Source organism: Mizuhopecten yessoensis, unplaced genomic scaffold (assembly GCF_002113885.1).
Source record: "Mizuhopecten yessoensis strain PY_sf001 unplaced genomic scaffold, ASM211388v2 scaffold11043, whole genome shotgun sequence".
NCBI classification, from domain to species: domain Eukaryota; kingdom Metazoa; phylum Mollusca; class Bivalvia; order Pectinida; family Pectinidae; genus Mizuhopecten; species Mizuhopecten yessoensis.
In genome coordinates, this window is record NW_018408850.1 from 171,978 (window position 1) to 196,914 (window position 24,937).

Genomic DNA, 24,937 nt, shown 5'->3' on the forward strand with positions numbered 1-24,937 from the left:
TGTAACTCATTATTACAACACGTATACACTGTAACTCATTGTTACAACACGTATACACTGTTACTCATTGTTACATCACGTATACACTGTTACGCATTGTTACAACACGTATACACTGTAACTCATTATAACAACACGTATACACTGTTACTCATTGTAACAATACGTATACACTGTAACTCATTATAACAACTCGTATACATTGTTACTCATTGTAACAACACCTATACTTTGTTACTAAGCGAGATAACACGTATACGCTGTTACCAATCGTGTTGTTTTCATATCGTTTATTATTACATCATTATCTATGTCAAATTTATACATAATAGCAATGCCTGCTATAAATGGCCGAAGAGTAATTATGGCGTCATTAAAGTTTACTACATATATACAAACAATTTCTGGTATGTAATGCATGGTACATAGTACGCCACCGGGCTGTACACACGTCTGGAAGTTAGTGAGATATTTCTGACTAATGACTAATTTCAATGGGACTATAGAACAATTGGTATTTTTAAGTTCATAGCAAATATAACCCGGCATAAACAAAACATGTCTAAACTAAACATATAAGCCAAAGGCTAACTAATACCCCCCGCTGTAAACCAGAACTGTAAGCTAAAGACATACTTAGGCAAAGCATTGACAAGCAATCCATAGTCTCCCACCAGTAATTATTTCTTTAATGACTGAGATGTACACTTATTTAAGTATACTGGTCACTGACATACTTCCTGTACTCCCTCCCCATGCCAAAACATACATACATACCAAATTTTGTTAGCCCAGATGAACCAGTTTTGCTAAAATTGTCCTATTAGATTGTAGTTAAGGAGAAAATGTCGGGACAAAGATTTTTTAACAAAGCACCATAACTCCTTAAAAAGGGTCGAAATGAAAAAAAGTACTAGCGTGATGCACGACATCAGGGGGTAATTACAATATATGTACTCTTTCATTGAAATCGGCACTGCAGTTTATGAGGCAAACAAAGGTTTATTCAACAAAGGGTCATAACTCCTTTTAAAAAGGGTTGGAATGAAAAAGTACTACTTGGATGCACAACGCCAGGGGACAGTTACCATATCTTTAAAAAGTTTTTGAAATTGGCCAAGTAGATTAGGAAAAGTTGTCAGGACAAGAATTTTTAAGAAAGGGCCATAACTCCATAAAAACGGGTTAAAACAAAAATCTGAATGCAGAACATAAGGGAATAGTTATCATATCTGAAAACTTTCGTTTAAATTGGCCGCATAGTCTTGGAGGAGACTCGTCAGGACAAGTATTTTTCAACAAAGGGCAATAACTCCAAAAAAAGGGTCAGAATGAAAAAAATAATACCTGGATGCCTACTTCAGGTGGTACATATATGTAGTTATCATATCTAGAAAGTTTCATTGAAATCGATCCATAACTTTAGAAGGAGTTGTCCGGACAAAAAGTTTCAGGATTTTTTCAACAAAGGGCCATAACTTCGTAAACAAAAAAGGTCAGAATGAAAAAATAATACTTGAATGCATAACTTCAGGTGGTAGTTAACTTATCTGGAAAGTTTCGTTGAAATTAGTCCATTACTTTAGAAGGTGTTGTCCGGACAAAAAAAATCGACTTCGTTGCGGGGGGTATAATTATGTTTGGTATACATTTTGATAGGATTCCAATTTTTTTAGGAATTGGGAAACAGTACTGAGTACGGCTGCTTTTAGGTCTGGCTGTCAACAGTTGAACCACGTGAGTCAGTGGCGATGTACAAATGCATATATCAGTCTCTGCACATGGTGTATACCCTTGTACTAAATAAACAAAACATATGTTTGGAAGTATTAATAAGTTATCATATGACCATTTACATATCTTATCCCGTATTCACTCGAGACCTCCGTGTTAGCCCGATGGATCAGATGCCCGTGGGTTGATTTGTGGTAAGAGTTCGAAATTGTCATATTGTTTATCATAAATAATCAAAATAATCAGTAATCACACAAATCAAGCGTGACTGAGGCGAACTTTTTCTCAATTGTGTTAAACCGGTTGGGATATGGCGCGTGCTGGACAGATATGGTGTGTGCCGGACAGAAATGGTGCGTGCCGGACAGATATGGTGCGTGCCTTACGTAGAGATGATCTCCAAATCTCCAGAAACTAATACCATTCGGATGTTTCGATTTCCCCCCGTCTGTGTGCTTCTTTTCGCATGTTCATGATAAAAATGAGCGGTGAGCGTTATAACAGTTATGGGAGAGATGGAAAATACAGCTTTTAGAGAAGTGCCGAAACCTACAGCAATGACCGGAGTAACGAAACCTATAGGGGTTAAAGGGGTAATGAAACCTATAGCAGTTATAAGAGTAACGAAACCTTTAGGGGTTAAAGGGTAACGAAACCTATAGGGGTTAAATGGGTAATGAAACCTATAGCAGTTATAGGGGTAACGAAACCTATAGCAGTTATAAGGGTAACGAAACCTATAGCAGTTATAGGGGTAACGAAACCTAAAGCAGTTATAGGGGTAATGAAACCTATAGCAGTTATAAGGATAACGAAACCTATAGCAGTTATAAGGGTAACGAAACCTATAGCAGTTATAGGGGTAACGAAACCTATAGCAGTTATAGGGGTAATGAAACCTATAGCAGTTATAGGGGTAACGAAACCTATAACAGTTATAGGGGTAACGAACCCTATAGCAGTTATAGGGGTATCGAAACCTATAGCAGTTATAGGGGTAACGAAACCTATAGCAGTTATAGGGGTAACGAAACCTATAGCAGTTTTTAGGGTAACGAAACCTATAGTAGTTATAGGGCTAACGAAACCTATAGCAGTTATAAGGGTAACGAAACCTATAGGGGTTAAATGGGTAATGAAACCTATAGCAGTTATAAGGGTAACGAAACCTTTAGGGGTTAAAGGGGTAATGAAACCTATAGCAGTTAAATGGGTAATGAAACCTATAGCAGTTATAGGGGTAACGAACCCTATAGCAGTTATAGGGGTAATGGAACCTATAGGGGTTAAATGGGTAATGAAACCTATAGCAGTTATAAGGGTAACGAAACCAATAGGGGTTAAAGGGGTAATGAAACCTATAGCAGTTATAAGAGTAACGAAACCTTTAGGGGTTAAAGGGGTAATGAAACCTATGGCAGTTATAGGGGTAACGAAACCTATATCAGCTATAATGGTAACGAAACATATAGCAGATATAAGGGTAACGAAACCTATAAAAGTTATAGAGGTAATAAAACCTATAGCAGTTATAAGGGTAACGAAACCTACATGGGGTTATAGGGGTAATGAAACCTATACAGTAATAAAGGTAACGAAACCTATAGCAGTTATAGAGGTAACGACACTTATAACAGTTATAGAGGTAACGACACTTATAACAGTTATAGAGGTAACGAAACCTATAGCAGTTATAAGGGTAACGAAACCTATAGTAGTTGAAAGGAGCGATGAAATCTATAGAAGTTAGGCAACCAACATCAGTTTTATGAGTGATGCAACCTATAGATTAAGGTTTTGGAATGATGAAAATCAGTATAGGGGATAATGAAAGCTATATCAGTTTATGGAGTGATAAAATCTATAGCTGGTATTGGAGTGATGCAAATTTACATTGTGGCTGTTATGGGAGCGATGACAGTTGTTTGGTTTAGTATTGTTTAGCGTCCTGTCAACAGCTACGGTCATTTAAGGTAGCAGCTATAAGAGTAACGGAAGTTACAGTACTTCTGGTTGTAAAGTTTATGGGAGGAAATGAAACAAATAGTGCGGCGGTACAGCACTGGATTTATGACATGAAGGAAATTATGAGTTCGAGTCGGTCGGAAGTAATTAGTAACTATTCTTTTTTGCAAATTTGACATTAGTTCGATTTTTTTTTTAATATCAAATTGGCCCAAACTGACGAACATGTGTCATAACTGACACAGACCATTCATTAGATAACGGGAAAAAAATGAACAAAGGTCACTAACTTCAAGGTTTTCGTTTCACAATCCACAACCTATCCCCTTCCATGAAAACCTCTCTTTTGACAGCTTTCAACTTTTCTGTTTCAAAATCAGCACAGGCCTACACGCGTGCGTGTGACGTAGTTACATGCAAGGGGCCATCACGCGATCTACCGTGAGATGTGTGGACTGATGCGCCGGGGCTGTTTTGACGCTTACCAGAAACATATGTATACTTACTCGCAATCGGGTCACCAAACACACGCTCGCTCGTTGCCCTAACGGATGTAGGGGATTGAACAGTCACTGACCACTTATTAACCCTTCTTAAACAGCCTGTGAAACTGACCAGTCGGATGGTCATCTATTTGCTGGATTTTGGCTGTAGTAGATCTTTGATGCAAAAACAAGAAAATGAACTTCTGGATAATTTTGCTTGTGTTGGTTTCTGTGCTGAAGGTAAGTGTTGTACTTGTTTCTTGATCTTTTGAGCATTCTGTCATTTAGAGAGTTTCTAACATGCCAAACTGATTAACAGATACTGTAATGCCTAAATATCTGTAGGTAATATATCGTTCATTGCGACGAAAGATGGGGTCAATTTAGAAATGAGCATGTTGTACGTATTGCTTTATTTGGAACAGATATTATTTTGGACTGAAATTCATTTGTTGACATTTGTAAGGTTTGCTTTATCATTCTTAGGTTGCTGGAAACATACGTGTACACTTACTAATGTTTCATTGTAAATAAATATGTAAATAGATAATGAATATAACTTCATGCTTTGTTTTCCTAATGTATGAAATATTTTCAGCAAAGTGTAATTATGTCTCTCGTTTGCACTGGATATGAACTTCGCCCTTTTAAGAACAAACTAAACTGGTGGATATAATATAATATAATTGGCCTATATGTACCTACTGGGGTTTCTGGAGCAATTTTACGTCAAAGAATCTCACGCTCAATGACATACATTTCAAGTAAATAAAAAACATTAACTGTACTACAGTATACATCATGCACTAACCTGTGTGGGTTTGACGATATTTTCTCGGGATGTTCCCTAAGGAACTACGGGAGTGTTCGGAATAGGAACCCCGGGAGGCCGGGATAGAAACCACGGAGAGGTTAAGGTTTTCTTCAACGTTACTTTTTCTAAACAGAGGAAAATGTAATGAAAACAAATGTCAAGGAAAATATTGGCAAAATGTATTTTTGATATACTTAGTTCCAGTTTAAGCGCATAATGACACAATTGTGAAATTTAATACCAGAGCATTTAGGTTTTGTGTGTTAAGCACTAGTGATAACATCTGTATGTGTAGCTGTATATATACAGGGTCGGTAGCACTGTTGACTGTGGTAATTTGGAGTGTTAGTCAGCCTCCACAACTACAAATATTTAGGTTTGATAACAAGGTATCACACGTAAAATATGAATGTGAAATGGAGAAATTATATACAGTGAGAGCGGCTAGGTCGGTTGGATGGTAAAATAAGTAAAGGAAATACAATCAAGACATCTCCAAAAGCTAAAAAGCTTACAACGATGTATTTTACAGCGAAAGATACAGCGAAGTAAACGGGAGCACAGGGACCTGATAATTTGTTAATAGTTGGACCTAAATTAAAGTGTTCAGAGTTAATTTACATGTTTTAGGGGTTTAGATCGACTGATTAAATATACGCCCTTCTCGTTTATATGATCATGGGGGTGTCATTTTTACCGAAAGTCGATCTAAACCCCTAAAACATGTAAAATTACTCTGAACACCTTATATTAGTTTAGGTTCAAATATAGCTGTAACAAACTATCAGGTCCCTGTGAACGGATGGTTGTTTCAAACAGATGGGAAATGAAAGATGCCAGCAAGACATATAGACAGACAGACGGACAAGAAAAAGACGGACAGACAAGTACATGCATCAGGTGTCATGAAATGAGAGAGAGACAATGGATAGAATTTTCCATCTTACTGACAACAATAAAGTCACATTATTATATCCCTTTCGAAGTTGCATATTTTTCGCAAAAGGAAGGAAAAACGAACAAAGACAATTCTTTATTATGATATAGAAAATGTGTTTAAGTTACAATCTATCATTTCGTAAATTCTTAATTCTGGAATATGGATATTACAGAGAATTTCGGCTCTAATTCAATATATTCCGGCGAAGCCGATGTATCGTCTCTGAAATAACAAAACTACCACATCATGTGTGATTTTTTTGTTTCCTATATTCTTCCAAGGAATTTTGAGGTTAAATCGTGTGTTTTATGAGAATTTCAATATGGCCGTTACATTATTCCATTGCAGGATCAATGAATGTATATGTGTTTGTTTTCGTCATTGCCGGTTCATAAAGTCTTGGACATTGGTTGTTAAAGTGAGTTAAGATACGATGGGAGGGCTAATTAGTGGTACACAATAAGTTAATGAACATGGAATGGAAAGTGGGATGAAGACGGTGGAGGGTTTCTTCAAGTTAGCCCACACAATGTTCTTTGTCTGTATAGTGTTGATGGGAAGTAAGCTTTGTGTAAAGAAAGTACCTAAACTTTGCTCGGGGCTCACATATAACCTATATCAAGCCAGGCAAACAACATGTCTTAGTTTTCTTCCTTGCACAACTTAATATTTTCAAAATAATTCCAAGGCCCTCTACCACATTTCTTTTACTGGAAATCTGTATCCTTATTTTTAAAATCCCAAGAAACATAAAGTCTCACACCGCTATAGGCGTTGAAGAAACAAGGGATATTTCAAAAATAAAACAATCGACGCAGTTACAATACAGAGGTATACGTTGACTTTAATAGAGGTAAATATGATATTGTTATTCTTATAAATGTGTTATTAATCACGAATGGAACACCAAGGTTGATATTTTACATTTCTTTTGAAAAAATATATTTTCAAAAGCAAAAATTCCAGGGATGGGGTTGACCTAAGAACGATTCTGATAGCATATGTGTATTCTTATTCATATTTGCATATTCTTATTTCCATGTACAGTGCATTAGATTAATTCAATACACAATGGAAGACCGAGTTGTCGTTCACTAATGTCAGACTTTCTGAAAATTGGAATTCGTGTAAGTACTATTCCGTGAATCAACACTTTCGAAGCGAGGACAGCGGGATGGCTCGAGTTTCAGGAAGTATAAGACCCGGGTCATGACAGGTCCTTGTACTTGTGTCGAATCTCAACAGCATCTCAACACACATACTTCAAGATGCGCTCGTGTCCCAGTTTAATCCTGTTGTACGGTTTGTTAATGTGGTATGATTTTTTTTAAACAGCTAAAGATGAGTTAAACTATAACGGTCGCCATCTTCACATAGCAAGGTACAGCGTACCACTGCTTGTTTGGGACCCTTACACTAGGAAGAGGGTTGGGTACAGGGTCCTCCCCAGATTGTTTAACAAGCTTTAGTCTATATGTGCTTTCGGTGCGCTTAAAGGCACTTAATGCAAAACCGTGAAATGTTCCAACAAGATGCAGGGCTCATGATATTGTGACACTCAAGTGTTATGCAACTATTTTTTCATTACTTTGAAACGGTGGAGATTCCCACCCCAAAGACATACATACAATTGCTAGGCATGAAGTGACAAACATATTCATGATTTATCATAACTGATTATAAGGTCTGGCCACACCTTGAGGGATTTATCACGTGGTCGTAACTTGGAAATAATTGAGATTCCCATCCTATAACTATATATATACAATGGTTGTGCTGTGAAAGATTGAAATAAAGATATGCTGTTAGGATTGGCCTCGGACAGAAGAGTCCATACCACGATAACGACTGGGATGTTTTCATTGTTAGATGATTTCATTAATAACAGAGTTTTTGGGAGGTGTTCCTTACACTACTGTGTTCGGTAACGTATATAATTTTGTTTTATATAAGAAGAAATAACTCCATTGTATCTAATAAACGAAGCATTGTCTTTTGAGTAAGTATATCATTATTAACCAAATCATAAATATTTATCTCGAAAAGTTTATCACAAATGTTAATTGATGTAAATTACATGAGAGTGCATTTGGTTGAACCGAAATTGGAACTTGAGCAAGTCTGTAATAAACGGTTGTACGTCACACTTTTGGTGGTGCTAGATAAATATGTAACCACTAAAGAATGTGAGGGGGAATTTCCAGTGATGCAGTATTACGAGGGGAACCGCTCACTAGCAACGTCGAGTGTGGTCAGTAGCTGGATGGGTGACTGCCCGCACATTGCATATATTATGAACGTCTTCGCTGTACATGTTGTTCCAGGTAGTTTCCGGTACAGCCCAAATCGAGATCCGCTTGCTGAGGTATGTAAACCCCGGCGGTAAGGGCGACAATGGTCATCCGTGTGACGGACGCTGGCTATTTAACGGAAGTCCGTGTGACCACAAGATTATCCTGTGCGTGGACAGAGCTGGCGGGTAAGTGACCAGGTAACCAAGCGGTCAATTAATGTGATGGTGTGGTGATTGGTAGCGGAATCTAGAGGGGTTCCGGGGTCTCAAGACCCCCGCCCCCACAAACTCAAAGTCATACCAGCCAGTACTTTTATTATATTCATAATTATATATCGTGATTTTCAAAAAGTAGCAAGGGTAAGTTAACGTTGTGCAATTCTAGAATGTAGTTATCAAAAAAAAAGGGGAAGTTCGTCTGTCGATCATACGTGATATCGTTACAAAAAGAACAAGAAGTAATTACAGATTGTTGCCCCTAAGCTACTTACCTTGTTTATATATTGACGATTTCCCGTGTTCCAGCTCGTCTTCCATCAACCGTTGCGCCTATGGGCGAGCGGATACTGGGGAGATCAGCAATGCCGACACCATCACCTTCGCGGGCCGCGCGGGACGTCTCAGTAACCCGTTTTCCTTTAGATTGTCAACGTGGCCGGTAGGTTTTCACATTCGTTTTAATTATTTAGGCAGTATATCTGATCTCGTAAACTAAATGATTTAAAAAAAAAATCATATATATACGCATTTGTGGTCTTATCTGTGGTAGAGTTCCGTCCATAACTTCTTTTTATTCAAATTATCATAAATACCCAGGTGTTGTCCAAATGATTGTTCTTTATCAAATGTGAAATCTATGAGTTAAGTAAAAAATGTAATAATCGTAAAGGTTTCGGAAGGCGGAACTCATTTGCGTAAGAGCTGAATGTAACTGTTATGGAAGTAAGTGCCATTGATACTAATTGAATTATGTTTCTTATCTCTCAACACAAACCAGTTGGGTTGCCTTGATATATTCTATAACTCGCTATTGCGTTAAATTGATTGCCGTTTTCTCTGTGTGCCGGCAGGGGACAGTGAAGATCAAGGTGAGAGTCACGGATATCGATGACAACAGTGATGATTTTGTTGATTTCATGCAAAATCAGTTTTCGACCACTGAGGTTACCTATTCACGAACACATCGCGTGGTCGTCAAACGAAGAACTACGTACGTACATGTGTATATGGTACCTAATTCCTGGCCCTAATCTGGTGGCCGAAATAGTACTGCAGTTTATTTTCGAATTTTGGCGGATTACTGTTTTCCCCATTTTCCCCATTTTACAAATTATATAGGGCGCTATATAAATGTTGTATATTATTATTATTATTTGTGCTTTAACTACACAATTCATCAAAAAAATGTGTCAAGATGTCAAAGTTAAATGCCAAAAGAGATTTCATTTAGTCGCTCATTCTACTAAAGAGTATATCATATAAATTTACACGAACATAGGAACATGCATAAATATAACATAATGCAATTTGTTTGTTAGAAGTCCACGTGCGTGTATTTTGTGACAGGGAATACTGGTAAGTACAAAAATAACAGTTTCGATCTTCTATTGCAGTCTTTCGATGGTCATCCGGGTGTACTGTGATCAAAATTACTATGGCCCGCAATGTACTACATTCTGTCGTCCCAGAAACGACTGGATGGGGCATTACAAGTGTGACGGAACCAGTGGAGCCAAGATCTGCTATCAAGGTTAATCACATAATGTGCTGTGTTATCCAGTGAATATATCAATGTCATGTATTTTTGCGTATTAACCCATGTAAAATCACCTATTAGCCCTGTGACTGGATGTTTCAATTGTGACGTCACGCCTAGGACAAGTACATGACGTCACAGACGTACGCACTGGAGTCAAAATGACGGCTTTTTACATTTCAAGGTTGCATGAAAATTATCGTTTTTACACGAAAAAATGCCACAAGTCTTGATAATGTGATAAAAAAGGATTTTACAATCGGTTTCATTTCATATGAAATTGATGAAACTCGTCACGAATTTTTCATTTTAGCTCGCCAGAAGCTTGCTAAATTGAAAAATTCTTAGACTCGTTTCATAAATCTCATATGAAATAGAAACTCATGTACGATCCTAGATATATGTTCAGGAAATAAATTTCATTAGCACCGTATACAGCGTATTGATGATATTACATACATAGTAAACTAAGTGAAAACGACTGAAAGACTAATGGAAGAAACATTTAATTGCACCTATAAAATGTCTTAATGCCATAAACGAATTCACTGCACCGTACAGCTGTGTCGTCCTTCTGGGACTCATCGGTGATGCTGATAGGTATCATTTTAAATGAAAAGAAAGGTCACGAAAACACATCCCAGTCCCGTGAGCTGTCTTCCGAATCCTTCCACATCAGCTTAGTAGTATGTTGGTTTTAACCCTTTCAACCCCATGTAACTTTAGTAAACTCTACCATGCATTGATCTGCTTGAGTCCATGATGGTCTACAGTTGTGAATGGGTTAATAGGTGAAGTCAGCAAGTACGATGTTATTTTTAAAACTCTAAACTAGTAAAGGAAAATTCAACCACAGAATGTCGTCCTGTAGTGGTAACCTGTACTCTATAATTATTCTCTGACAGGATGGAGGGGCCAGACCTGTAACCAACGTGTAAACCTCTGTGGCCCGTGTCAACACGGCTCCTGTGATCGAACGGCGTCAGTCTACAGATGTGTGTGTGACTTCGGCTACAAAGGTACGTACGACTTCACAATACCTGTTAGATATATATGTTCCCGCGACTTTTGACCCACTCCTTGGTGGTGGTGGTGGTGGTGGTGGTGGTGGTGGTGAAGGTGATGGCGGTGAGGGTGTTGGTGCCGTCGCGTTGCATTTTTAGCTCACCTGGTCCAAAGGACCATGGTGAGCTAAAAACACCGCAGCGTCCCATCCTCCGTCGGCCGTCCATCAACTTTTCCTTTAAAACGCTACTTGTTATGACCGACTGAGCAGTTTTTGACCAAATTTTGTCAGAAGCATCCTTGAGGGAAGGGGAACCAATTTTGTATAAATGTTGGGGGCGGAGGGGCGGGGTCCAATAGGGGAAATATAGCAAATTCTTTAAAATCCTTCTTCTACTGTAGGAATGAATGGATTTGTTCCATATTTGGTCTGAAGCATCCTTCGGTGAAGGGGAACAAATTTTGTATAAATCGTGGGTCTGGCCCCCAGGAACCTGAGGGGCGGGCCAAATAGGGGAGACATAGCAAATTCTTTAAAATCCTTCTTCTTCTGAGGGAATGAAAGGATTTGTTCCATATTTGGTGTGGAGCATCCTTTGATAAAGGGGAACCAATTTTGTATAAACGGTGGTTGTGGCACCCCTTGGACCTGAGGGGCGGGGCCCAATAGGGGAAATAGAGGTAAAACATTTATAATCCTTCTTCTACCATAGGGATTAGGGGATTTTATCCTAATTTAGTCTGGAGCATCCTTGGGGAAAAAAGGGACTCAATTTCATATAAACAGCGAGTGTGGCCCCCTTGGGGCAGACGGGAGGAGCCCAAAAGGGGAAACATAGCAAATTCTTCAAAATCCTTCTTCTTCTGTAGGAATGACAGGAATTTGTTAAAAATTGGTATGAAGCATCCTTGGGTGAAGGGGAACCAATTTTGTATAAACGATATGTCTGACCCCCCTGGAGGCAGTGAGGCGGGGTCCAATAGGGGAAATAGAGGTAAAACCTTTAAATTCCTTCTTCTACCATAGGGATTCAGGGTTTTATCCTAATTTAGTCTGGAGCATCCTTGGGCCAAGGGGACTCAGTTTTGTATAAACGAGGGGTATGACCCCCCTAGGGGCATAGGGGTGGGGCTCTGTTTGAAGTTTGTTCTCGCTATATCCCAAGTACTGGATGGATCTTTCTGAAATTTCATATGTACTTACAGCACCTACCATGGATTGCTATATCTTTACTTCATTCCAATTATTTTAAACATATTCAGGTGAGCGATACAGGCCCACTGGGCCTCTTGTATTGTCTGTTATTTCCCAACATATTTTTCAACAAAGTAAGTCGGTTGTTTGTTTTTTTTGAGTCCAAAGGTCAACGTGAGTATCATTGTTGCTAACTTTAGATCGACCACATGGTCAAAGGGACATTAATTTCTTATAATCGTTTTCTGGTTTGTTACTGACGGATGAATAGATATCATTTAAATATAAAGCACGTGGTACTTTGATCAGAATACGTTCTTTACTTCATAATTACCACAATTTAAAAGAAGTTTTTCCAAATTTAGCCTTTTCGATTGGAGTTGATAAAAGATTTTCTTATTACAAGGTAAAACAAACACTGATATCGTGTTTTTCAATTGCTAGGAACTAACTGTGAGACCGAAATTGACCAGTGCGTCTCGAAGCCTTGTCGGAATGGTGGTCAGTGCTCTACCTTTGTCACGAACTATATCTGTCTGTGTCCCACTGGCTGGTACGGCTCCATCTGCGATAATGACGTCAACGAGTGCAATTACAACAGCTGTCGTAATAATGGCACATGTGTGAACACACTTGGTTCGTACAGATGCAAGTGTGACAAAGGGTGGACGGGAACGCACTGTGACATCGACGTCAATGAATGCGCAATAGGCGATCCATGTAACGCAAACGCTTCTTGCATCAACGTTCCTGGAACGTTTGAATGTGTGTGTTCCGAAGGATTATCTGGGGGTACTTGTGAGGACATAAATGAATGTTTAGAGGACAATCCTTGTTTTGGAAATGCCACGTGTATCAATGAACATGGATCGTTCCAATGTTTCTGCCCGGAGGGGTGGACAGGAGATCAATGTGACATAGATGTAAATGAATGTGAGAACAACCCCTGTCTGTCCAACTCAACTTGTACAAACCTTGAGGGGTCCTTCGTCTGTGTTTGCCCAGCAGGAATGAATGGGACCTACTGTGACCTAGATATCGACGAATGTGCCAACTCGCCATGTGTTGGAAACTCTACATGCGTGAACCAAGATGGCTCTTTCGTTTGCTCATGCGCTAAAGGGTTTGCAGGTATGTTGATTGAAACACTTTTCTTATATCATCTGTCAAACAGGAAATAAGATGCTAATTAATCTGAATTTTTCTAAAGGGTTATGATATGCAAATTTCGATGCAACGCTTTCGATATTTATCGTGTATTATTGTAACAGTCACACACTTTTCTGTATCAAGTGAAGAGAGTTCAGTACTATAAATATGGAAATTCGCACGTATAGAAATGTTTGCGTCATGACGCTTTAAACTGATCGAAGTGTGAACATTTTTTGTGGTGGCAAACGAGTCTGAAATCTATATATTCTATATATCTTTAATCTATCTGATCTATAGATAAATATTTGTGCGTGGATATTTTAGATCTAATTAACTAAACGCCATAAAACGCGAACATTTTTCTCACCGCGGAAATTTCTACTTTTACAGTATTACATGTACTTGATGCATACATTTGTGCATGTTCAACAATCGTGGTTTGTTTGCAAAGCAATTAACATTCCATTTAATGCATAATTTAAAAATACTACAAGAAATTATCTTTGTTTCATTTGGATTTGTCAAAAGGTGTCCTGTGTGAGACCGACATTGACGAGTGTGCCAGTGCCCCTTGTGCCAATAACGGGTCGTGCGTGGACCACGTGGGGACCTATTCCTGTGAGTGTCATAGTGGCTGGGCAGGAGATCTGTGTGAGGAAGAGAAGGACGAATGTGAAGGTAAACCGTGTAACAATAATGGCACATGTACTGATTTGTTTGATGATTTTGACTGCTTCTGCGCAAGAGGTTGGACGGGTAAAGCATGTGATGACGACATCAACGAATGCTTGGTGAATGATCCTTGTTCTTACGATGGAAATTGTACAAATGTATTAGGGTCATTTACATGCGAATGTCCGCCAAACTGGGAAGGTCCTACTTGTGATGATGATGTCGATGAATGCTTGTTGTCTCCATGTGAAAATGGTGGCTCATGCGACAATCGGATTGGTCGATATTCGTGTTTGTGTAGCGATGGGTTTACTGGTCAGGACTGTGATGTTGATGTTAACGAGTGTGTACAAAACCCTTGCTTCAACAATGGAACCTGTCTGAATATGAACGGTGACTATGTCTGTACGTGTCCCCCTGGTTGGAGTGGTGTAAACTGCGGCCAGGATCAAGATGAATGCGACACGAGTCCTTGTTCTAATGGAGGATCGTGTGAAAACACTGAGGGATCATTCACCTGCAGTTGTTCAGTAGATTACTCGGGAAGATTATGTGAGACATTCATCGACAATTGTGCCGGTGATCCATGTTTAAATCACGGTAACTGCACGAGCGCTCAAGGTACCTTTAGATGTGATTGTTCAAGTTCTTGGACGGGCGAAAGATGCAACGATGACGTAAATGAATGTGAGAGAAATCCATGCCAATTTGGGTCCACGTGCATCAACAAGAACGGATCCTTCACGTGCCAATGTCCACCGGAAATGACTGGACCAACATGTACCACAGATGTCAACGAATGCTTATCGAATCCGTGTATTAACGGCGGTGATTGCGTTAACAATGTTGGATCATTCCATTGTGAATGTCATCTAGGTTTTAAAGGGCGTCTTTGCGGCCAGATAGACTTCTGTGGGTCGTCTCCTTGTCGACACAACAGCACATGTGTCTCCGATGGAAGTCCCCGCTGTATTTGTCCGAAAGAAGTATTTGGAAAATTCTGTGACATCATCCTGAAAAACGCATGCATTGATGGTGAGTCGGTGTCATTGCCCTTGTCTGGTCATCCTCTTGGTTTGTGCACGTTTATATTTCCTTCTCTCCTGCACTTTATTTCTCGGATCATGAACATTGTTACATCTTGTCTTCTTGATTCATTTACATCTTCAAACCTGCCTCTCTTACATTGTGCTTCTCTGGATCATGCCAAGCTTCATAGTCAGTGCAATGCTTTTCTGTTCTTAATGGTTACCATGGTTACTTGAATAAACTGTTGATATCACATCAATTTCATCATTAAGTAATGGCGTATTTTGTTGCAGATTTGCGTACATACTTCTCTATTTCTAATTGCAGTAACAATAAGTGACAATAAGTGCTTGTTTTACAAAAAGAAATCAATATTGGTTGCTTTTATTGACATTTCCCTAACTCCAAAGTATTAAAGAAATGATTCTGGTTTTTTAACACATTAAGATAATTCAAACATTGTTCACACTTACCTATTTATCATATTGTTTAACAACCTTTCTACCACATATATCTTCCCGTACTTAAGTGCGCTTTGATACCGTTTATCATTACATTTACGTTCGCCCTCCTTGCTCCTGAATGTATAATACTACATGCTATGCATTTTCAACCGTACTTTTCTGTAACGAAACTGAACGTTAAGTTGTTTTAAAGCGAACAGATATTTGAACAACTGGGTCCTTGTTAGTTGTTCAAAGCATACTTATCTGAAGTTGTCGTTAACACAAGGTTTTCCAAATGTTATTTCCGAGCACTTTATAATAACACAATGCTGTTTGTGTTCGATGTCATATGATGATTATTTTGAATTATTATGCATGCAACTTAAAGTTTTGAATGTCAATATTTTCAAAATATACTAGCTAACGAATTGGCCCCGATGTTATAATGTAAAATTTTACACATTATGATATGATTTAACCTATTATATCCATCGTCAAACAATTACCGAACACAATAAATATATTTGATAAGGAATGTATGGTGCAGTGTAATTCATTTTAGCGTACTGTATACTTTAGTATATCCCCAATGACCTGTATATGTATTACCTTCATCCTATTATAAAATGACGTGATCTATCAGTTACTAAATGCCTAAGTTTCAAATCGCTATTGATAAATATCCCTGATGTGTTTTATGGTTTATTGCAGTCATGTGACCGTTAGGTACAATTGTATGCTAGTTGTGGACCAAAATGTAACTTTAGGTTAGCTGGGTGATTTGTATAAAACATGTAATAAACAAAACCATTTCATATTTGTTCACACATATGTGTGTCCTTCCTATTGTTTTCACAGATAACACAGATCCGGTTATGGTAAATGTCAATGGTGATCTCGATACAACTGGTCTGGAGGCACTCAACACCACGCTGCTACAGGCTTTAAGCAACGTGTTTGCTATTGCCGCGGGGGACATACGCCTAGTGTTAACCCCTGAACACTCGGCTGATACTGACAAGTAGGTGTCTTTATCAGAAATACACTATAAAATGTTAAAACATCTTTTTGGTTCTATGAAAAAAGTTGCTTTACAAAAGTACTGCTTTACCAAGTAAATTTTAGGAAAAAAGAAATCACGTAAGATCAGATTTAATATATGCTGCAAAGTAGTTTGGTTAATTTGCACCAAACTCTTCCCTCTTAAACACATCATGCTTACTACGACAATAGTATTAAATATTCGCTGGAAAATTACGTTTAAACATCTAAACGATCCCCGTACCACTGCCAAGATCTGTAACTATACTTTAAAGAAAAAAAATCTTTCATTATTAAGTATTTATCAAAAAAACTTACCTTGTGGAACTTTTATGAAAAAGATAATAAAGATGAAATAAAAAACCCAGAAGCAATAACAGTGTTCTAAGTGTAAAAATGCAATAGGGCCAGCCCGGTATTCGAACCCTGGACCTCAATAGTGTTTTGCCTGCATTGGGCAGGGAATCTTAAGTAGCTCATTGTTTCTTAGCGCCTTCAGTTTTAAATGCGACGTACTGTACGCATTAATGTCAACACTTACCAAAATGAAGAAAATCTTTCTGATCATATCTTCCTATTGAAGTATAATAAAATACATTATAAATTATATGGTCATTTGAAAATGTAGACACCTAAAACGTTTATCTGGATTTGCACTTATATTAAAATACAATATATGTGTTTTAATATCAGTATTTTCATTACACATTTCAAACCCATCGAACATTCATCCTTTACAGTAAACCCATGACAACTGTTCTCGTATCTGCCTTCGTGAAGGATGTTCAGATATGCCAAGATGAATTAACAAATGTATTCAACACAGAACATATTTTGGACAATGCTTTGACACTTCCTGCTACCGTAATAGTTCAAAAGTCCATTTCTGACGGAAGAGTTGGCAATCTTCAAAGCACTGCTGTCTTTGAAACTAAGGTGAGCTACTTAACAAATGCCACGTCATTTATTTTTCCCCTAGTATGTTTTTGTGTTTCACTGCTAGAAGACTGATAAATTGACCTGGTAACACAAATTTTTACACAACATTGACGTCCTTCCTTTGTTTTTATTTTCTTTGTTTAACAAACTACGTTTTTGAATAAGTGTTTCCTTACTTTGGATTTCTAGTGATTATTTCAAAACAATAATTGTAAACCTTTGTTATAGAATTTAACTATAACAGCAAGTGCGAGAGATCATGATCTTACATTTTTTTTGTCATGTTGTCCTATTTTTTCAGGAAAACTGGTTAATCTCCCGCTGGTATATATTAGCAGTGATAGCGGGTGTATTCATTGCTCTGGTAGCCATAGCCACTGTGATATACAAACACAGGCGACGGTAAGTACAACTAGGCATGCTTACACGATATGTCTTTTTACAGTAATAAAACAAAAATTGTAAGAATATTGGTTTGTTGATTATTTAAGAGTTATTTTAATCTAACGTAAGAATCAATATGAAAAGCATTATTATTAATTAATATCATAACATTATTTTATATTGGCGAATAAATCAACGAATGACATGTTCGACTAGATATTGGTGTAACAGTATATAAAAAAAGGAAAAAGAATAGCGCAATTTTTAAATTGGCGTACGCATGCGTGATAAACAAGGATTTTGGTACAATCTTCAAGTATCAACACAACCTACGATAAACGCAAAAGAAAAAATAAATAAAATGGTTTCAGTATTTTAATACACTGGATCATTATCATTTCTTTGTGAACAGACAGTCCCCTAGAAATACAAACTTAATGCGTTACCTACATTGACGCACTAGGTAAATGAGTCTGACGTCTTTTTTTTACATTACAGACCAAAGACAATGGTTATTGCTGGGAGAAACGGTTCTCTTTACCGTAACGGGAGTCTGACCATGCCTGAGGATACAGGGGACGAAACGAGCGCAATAGCCAGTCTATCGTTCGATAATGTTCTTTATACCACATTCCAGCCCCAGGGACCAACCCCTCCCCCAGCCACTTGTGACAATGATGACGTGTGCACGTGATAAAACATCGAACTATCAAATTATTGTCAGGGGTGACAACAAACTATCACGTTATTGTCAGAGGTACATGTAACAACAATGTATCTTATTATAGTTGGGGCTGACATCGAACTATAAACAAAAAAATGGGGGGGGGGGGGGGGGGGGGATGTGTGTAGGGTGTAAGCAATATTCTGTTTACTATAGGAATGATTTGCAAATGCAGATTATTTTGTTTATTTTTAATGCCTTTTTTTTCTCGTATTATGTTTTATCTTGCCTGTACATTGGATTATGACAGTCAGATGTGATTATAGCTGTATGTTATATGTAGATATACAGATCGGTGAGCTCACATACACATCTATTATTGTGTCGTTGTTTCCATTGTTTGGGTATTTCATGTCAAATATAAGAAGTAATCGATCATAACATGACTGGAGTGTGTATCCTACATTCTATCCTAGTCGTGACTTAAACTAAAAAACACTGCACTTTAATACATTTATAATGCTAGTTCGAAAGGATTGGAACCTTTAACATTTGTACGTCTTCTGTATGCACTGAATGTCGAGTTTCAAACCCAATAAAACTAAATACTTTTTGAGACAAATATCATCAAGTGTAACGAGTTGCATTAATCCATTTTTTGTCAGACCGTAAGCAGTTTTACAAATTCAATTGACATTTACTTTCACCTTCATGCTATTTAAATGTCAGATAAACCTTTAGGTGATGTGATGACAATGGTTATTCATCAGTGTGTTGGTTACCGTATTTAAGTTGAGGCTCTCAGAAAGGAGAACGATGACTGTTATTATGATTTTGTTGCTTAATTTTATGTGTCTATTGATATTCGATAGAACATAGCTGTTGCTAAAGTCCATGTCTACTATAAAAGTTAAATTTCATACTCGTGAAAATGTTCGCATTGAGACTTTCTTGATTGATAGCGGTCTTGATGTTTTTGCACTTATTCAGTCAACGTGGAAAATGCGAAAATTTGCTCACCGCGATAATTTCCATTTTTACAGTATTTAATATCAACAATTGACGTTTCATATGAATTAACTATCCGTTGCACTCTTCCTCTTTTGACGGGTTTATAAATTGTAAATTACCATTATTTACCTTGGATATTATATTTTGATAATGAACAATATGGCTTCCTGTGAAACTGTTTTGATCAAAAAACGGAAGTCGAATTTTGTGATGTCTAATCAGTTCATTATAACTTAGTTTTAATTCATTAATTCCTTTTGGTATATTGAAATACATAAGCAACAATAATTCACTTTCATGTAACTCGATGAAGCAGAGTAACAATTCAATCATTTCAGGGCATTTGGTAAATCTAAGTTATAATTCATAAGTCATTTCAGGCTATTAAATATATCCGAATTGCAGATCATAAATAATTTCCGGGTATCCGTTATCATGAGTTTTAAATCACAAAATTGTTCAGGTAATTTGATATATTAGAATCACAATTTATATATTATATCGTTTCAGGGTATTATATTATATTGGACATAATATTTTAGTGTATTCGATAACCCTGAGATATGATTTATAAATTAATTATTTTGTATATATCGAATTACAATTGATGAATAACTTTACAATTATAATATTTAACATATTGTTCGATATGTATAATATATATTTCAGTATGTTAACTTGTATCATAGGTATACATTTGTAACTGTGTAATACGAATGTAAAAGCATGACGTTGACAACTCATGTGAAAACTGATGGGATATAGATGTATGGTAAGACTGGTGTGTTGGATGATATTGGTTTGTCATAGAAATAAATTGTTTATATTGTATATCTCTACGCTCACAAAACGCACAAGTATACTAAGTATATCCCGAATGCATGTTGCTCCTGCAGTAACGGATATGGAAAGACGGAACAGTATCTCCATACAGGAGATAACCCCATCTGATGTGTTAAGAATTGTAGTAAAGTGGGGAACAATGAACTCCTGAAATACAAATAGTTAAGGTCTAGGTACTGTTAAAGTTGGTAGAGAGACCATCTCTAGTAAGAGACCACTTGTGTTATGAGAACACTTATTAAACGTCACATTAATGTTATTCTATGTTAATTGAACCTGTGTTAATGGACCATCTGTTAACAGAGACCACTTTTGGGTCATCCGAAAATGGTCTCTCGGTACAAGTTTGGCTATGGTTTCTTACAATCTTGAAAATTATACCTACAGTAAATATACATATATATCTTAAATTGCCTTTCTGAAATAATTGATTATTTTCTGTTTATCATTTATCTTTTCAACTGTAAATATTTGCATTCGCATATTTTTTTAATGTTTTGTTTGAAAGACGATGTCTAAAAATAAATGTTTAATTCATTCCTTTGTTTTTTGTTCATGTTTGGGCAACATGTATGGCTGCTGTTTTGGTAATCAATATTTTCATTCTATAAAGATGAATTCTCTTATCTTGGGTCAGTCATGTAAATTGTTTTTATTAATTGTTTACGATGGAAAATATTAAATACACATGTACAACTATCGTAGAACAGAATCACGCATCATATGCACCGTTCATTTTTTATATTGGATGTTCGGAATTATGACAACAGGTATATACTTTTTTTTTTATCTCTTAATGTTTTGCATTAGACAGAATGCAATACGAAAATAAGATATCAGAGAGAGATGAAATACCCACCCAAAAATGGTTGGTATATCAAAATTGTGTTATTGAATCACAATAGTCAGATATCAAAGGACAACGATTGGAAGACATACCCAAAATATCTAATAATAGTGTCACCTGTGGGGAAAACAAATAACTTATAGGGAAAAAACCCAACCACAGTGTAATTTAACATTATATATGTAATTTGTGTCTTGCTAAAATTTGTATAAAATCGCGATTATCTCCCCTTTCATAACCTTTGCAATTCCATTTAAATTGCCAATCCGTTAAATGTCTCTCTTCGAAGTTGTTCTGCACTTGTAAAATGTATCCAATTTATAACAATTCAGATTCATTTTTTCCGATTAAAAGCATGGAAAATTATTATTTTTTAATCATTTGTGCATTCTTCAGCTTGTTTGATCTATTGTTAATTTACACCTCCATTGTCTCCATAGCCGTTTGGTATTTACATTAAAGCTCTTTTATTGAGTCTTTTATTAAAATGTTTGCCATGTTATTTGTATTTAGTCTTTTATACTACAGAGAACGATAAGCCCAGGCCTCATTAAATTACTCGCATGTAGTTCTTACGTTTTGTCGTTTGACAACTATTTAAAGAGTTATGCTTCTTTGGTCCTTTGTTTCTTTAAATCCAATATACAGTCTAATACGTTAATTATTAAACCAATCTAAACAAAATCTATTTACTCTGTGCCTTGCATGAACATGTTAATCAATCGAATACATTTACTTAAAGTGCAGAACAACTTTGAAAAGAGACATTTAACGGATAAGCAATTTAAATGGAATTGCAAAGGTTATAAAAGGGGAGATAATCGCGATTGTATAAAAGTTCAAGCAAGACACAAAATAAATATAAAATGTTTTAAATATGAAATGTTGAAATTGATTTTATATTAAACTCATGAAGCCTGTATATTGACTTTGCCAAAGACGCAAGTGACCAGAAAAATGTACATGTAACTCTTGCTCCAGTCGTTATTTACTAGACTTAACAATTAGACAAAATGGCTTTTACGTTTATACATACGTCTATCTGCACATATACACATCAAGATGTGGGATTTCTATACCAGGGTCTTTACATAGCATAATGTCGTATATTTATTATTTTTCATAAAAGAAATCAGTCACAGTTACTATGGTGACAGTGATGGTCAATGTACATGAAGGACTCTCATACCATCAGACATGAGGTATTACGTTGCCAATAACGGATCCCATGAATACATTCAGAAGCTTATGACCTGATCCACGGAGTCGAAAGACTCGGAAAAACGGTTGACGAAGACATCGATATCATTTCTCAAACACATATATAACCTGTGTGCCTACTGACTGGAAAAGATAACGAACTCCCCTCTCACTCTCAGTTGTAAGATATTATGATAACTTTATATGACTGTTACAAAATATCAGCTATTGATCGACCTCAGTTAATTAACATAACGAATGACAAAACAACATGAATTGAAGAAAGAAGGATATCAAAGAGGATGTATTTCTTACAGGGAGTTATGTTTAGCAACTTAGTAACAATAAATAGTATACACAAATGTATTGCACAGAACTGAGAAGGGATACCAAGCACATAATGACAATTTACGTCACATCTCAGATGTTCAAACCATTCCTGATATTTTCAATCCAGATGTGCTGTTAACGTTCTGAGCCTCTACATTTAATAACATGTTTATTAGTTACTTATATGTTATGTTACGGAAGCAAGGTAGGACATCTTCCCTTACTATTATTTACGCACCGTTTTCTTTACGTATTAGAAAAAGTTGAAGTAAATTGCTTACATAACAGTTTGCTTTTAGTCTATAATTATCTAATAAAGGTACATTTAGACGTTTTAGTCAGGCTCCTACACATCAGCACGTGGTGATCCTACCCAGAAATCCTCGTCAGTAGCTGCCCTAACGCATATCGAGATAAATGAAGGGGAGCTTACTCTCCTCATAACAACCTATATCCATGGATAGTCGTGTTGGTAACCAGTCTTAAGATTTGAGATTTAATATTAATAAATAAAAACGGAATTTGGTAATTTAAACCAAACATTAATTCGAATGTCCAAAACGTTATAATCTGTAATATTTTTCTGTATGTATTTTTTGAAGTGGGGCAACTGATGCATAGATAGCTTTAGCTGTTTGTAGTCATTCATAGTTCGTCAAAGTTAATATCGGCACTGGAAAGGTATGTAGCCAAATCTTTAAAAAAAAAAGGTTTAAAAGCATACCCTCATTTGAAACGGATATTGACCACTTCAAAAGTGATTACTCTTGTTATAAAATCAAATATGTTGATTGTATAGCATAGTGGAATCCACTGAATACGTCAAAGACAATATCTTATCGTTATCCAGTCAGTGTTTTAGAGAACAGTTTTCACCTTTCTAGGAACAAAATGCAGAACAAGATTTATAATTTTGACAGTTTCTGACAGAGGCGAAATTAGGTTTCTTGTTATTCCAAGTGAAAGATGGCTTATTCAGCGAAGTTATCCAATATTTTTGCGTAATTCTTTATATAGAGATAAGAATGGCAGCTTTTCATATTTCCTTGGTGTCTTACAGTATAGAGTTTAGGTGTTGCCCTTGGTGTCTTACAGTATAGAGTTTAGGTGTTGCCCTTGCATGTTGAACTTGTGCTATTTTTATTTGACTTTTTTTTTAATAAATATAACATTGTGTACCACACAATATAGATGTACAAAATAGTGAAATGTTACTAGCATTATGTTTCGTATGAACCAACAAAATATAATAGATACACATTCACACGGCCATGTATATTGATTTTTACACTTGTGCTTGGTATGATATAGTTTGGTCGCATTATAGCGCAGTAGGTTTTCCTGCAGGGGCAATACTGCCTAGAAGCTCCTACACAACATTAAGAGTGAACCTTCTTTTGGTAATTGGAAAAGATTGGTTTTAATCGATCAGCCCTAACTTCTGTTCACCGCACACAAGATGACCGCTTCTTGACCTTGAGTGGGGACAGGGGATCGAGACCCAATCCGAACGAATGCTTTATTCGCTGGATGTCTTTCAGTATATAGAACTAATGATGTTCAGTAATATGTCGTGCAGCTGCTAGATATTGGAGAGGAGATCTACAAAGAGGATCAACATGAACCTCACATGTATGTTCACACGTTTTTGTACACGTGGTGAGGTGATGGCTAAAGGTTTCACGTCTGTTCATTCCATCATCATACATCATTAAATTTGGGGTCCATTTGATTTTGTAATCCTATTCTTTTTAACGGAATGTTACCCCAGTAGAACAAAATAGTGAAACATTCTATGTATCATGAAACGACATGATGCTACATCTGTGTATATCAATATTTAATAACTCATTTCACCCAACCAGGAGAGAAAAATATGTATAACCAGGCAGATTTTGATTTTTTAAATGTTAAATGGGGGATGACTGAACGACTTTGCCATGGATCTACAATTCAAGGAAAAGAAGATTTCATTGAAAATGTTTTCAAGATTCTAGAAAAGTAGAAATGTATCTCAGGAAGTCTGTCTATATGTGATAAGTCAGGATAATAAGCAGATACAAACAGGACGACTAGTAAGTATAAAACTATGCAGAAAAAAGGAAAGGTGACAAGTACATAGTAAGTGATCACTCTGTATGTGACAAACCAAGACAAATCGTAATACGCAATAGGATTAGTAATTTATTTCT

General features: G+C 36.7%; 1 protein-coding gene across 2 annotated transcripts; it reads left to right on the top strand.

Annotated features, from left to right (window-relative positions):
- Positions 1–4,111: 4,111 nt before the first annotated feature.
- Positions 4,112–18,815, top strand: LOC110464935 (protein jagged-1-like). Of its 2 annotated transcripts, none has more exons than XM_021520420.1 (12): positions 4,112–4,424; positions 8,263–8,417; positions 8,757–8,889; positions 9,302–9,441; positions 9,845–9,981; positions 10,893–11,006; positions 12,632–13,318; positions 13,868–15,046; positions 16,345–16,507; positions 17,268–17,463; positions 17,768–17,868; positions 18,349–18,815. In XM_021520420.1, the coding sequence occupies exons 1-12, from the start codon at positions 4,380–4,382 to the stop codon at positions 18,542–18,544; spliced, it is 3,246 nt and encodes a 1,081-aa protein (XP_021376095.1). In that variant the 5' UTR covers positions 4,112–4,379; the 3' UTR covers positions 18,545–18,815. The 2 variants fall into 2 exon arrangements, with proteins under 2 accessions (XP_021376095.1, XP_021376096.1); XM_021520421.1 differs by having other exon boundaries at positions 13,868–14,017.
- Positions 18,816–24,937: the final 6,122 nt, after the last annotated feature.

Bases quoted from the DNA above. Each gene is read 5' to 3' on its own strand.
- LOC110464935 (XM_021520420.1), top strand. From the start codon at position 4,380: ATGAACTTCTGGATAATTTTGCTTGTGTTGGTTTCTGTGCTGAAG. The intron at 13,319-13,867 runs GTATGTTGATTG...ATTTGTCAAAAG, and splicing joins ATGCGCTAAAGGGTTTGCAG to GTGTCCTGTGTGAGACCGAC. The intron at 17,869-18,348 runs GTAAGTACAACT...TTTACATTACAG, and splicing joins ATATACAAACACAGGCGACG to ACCAAAGACAATGGTTATTG.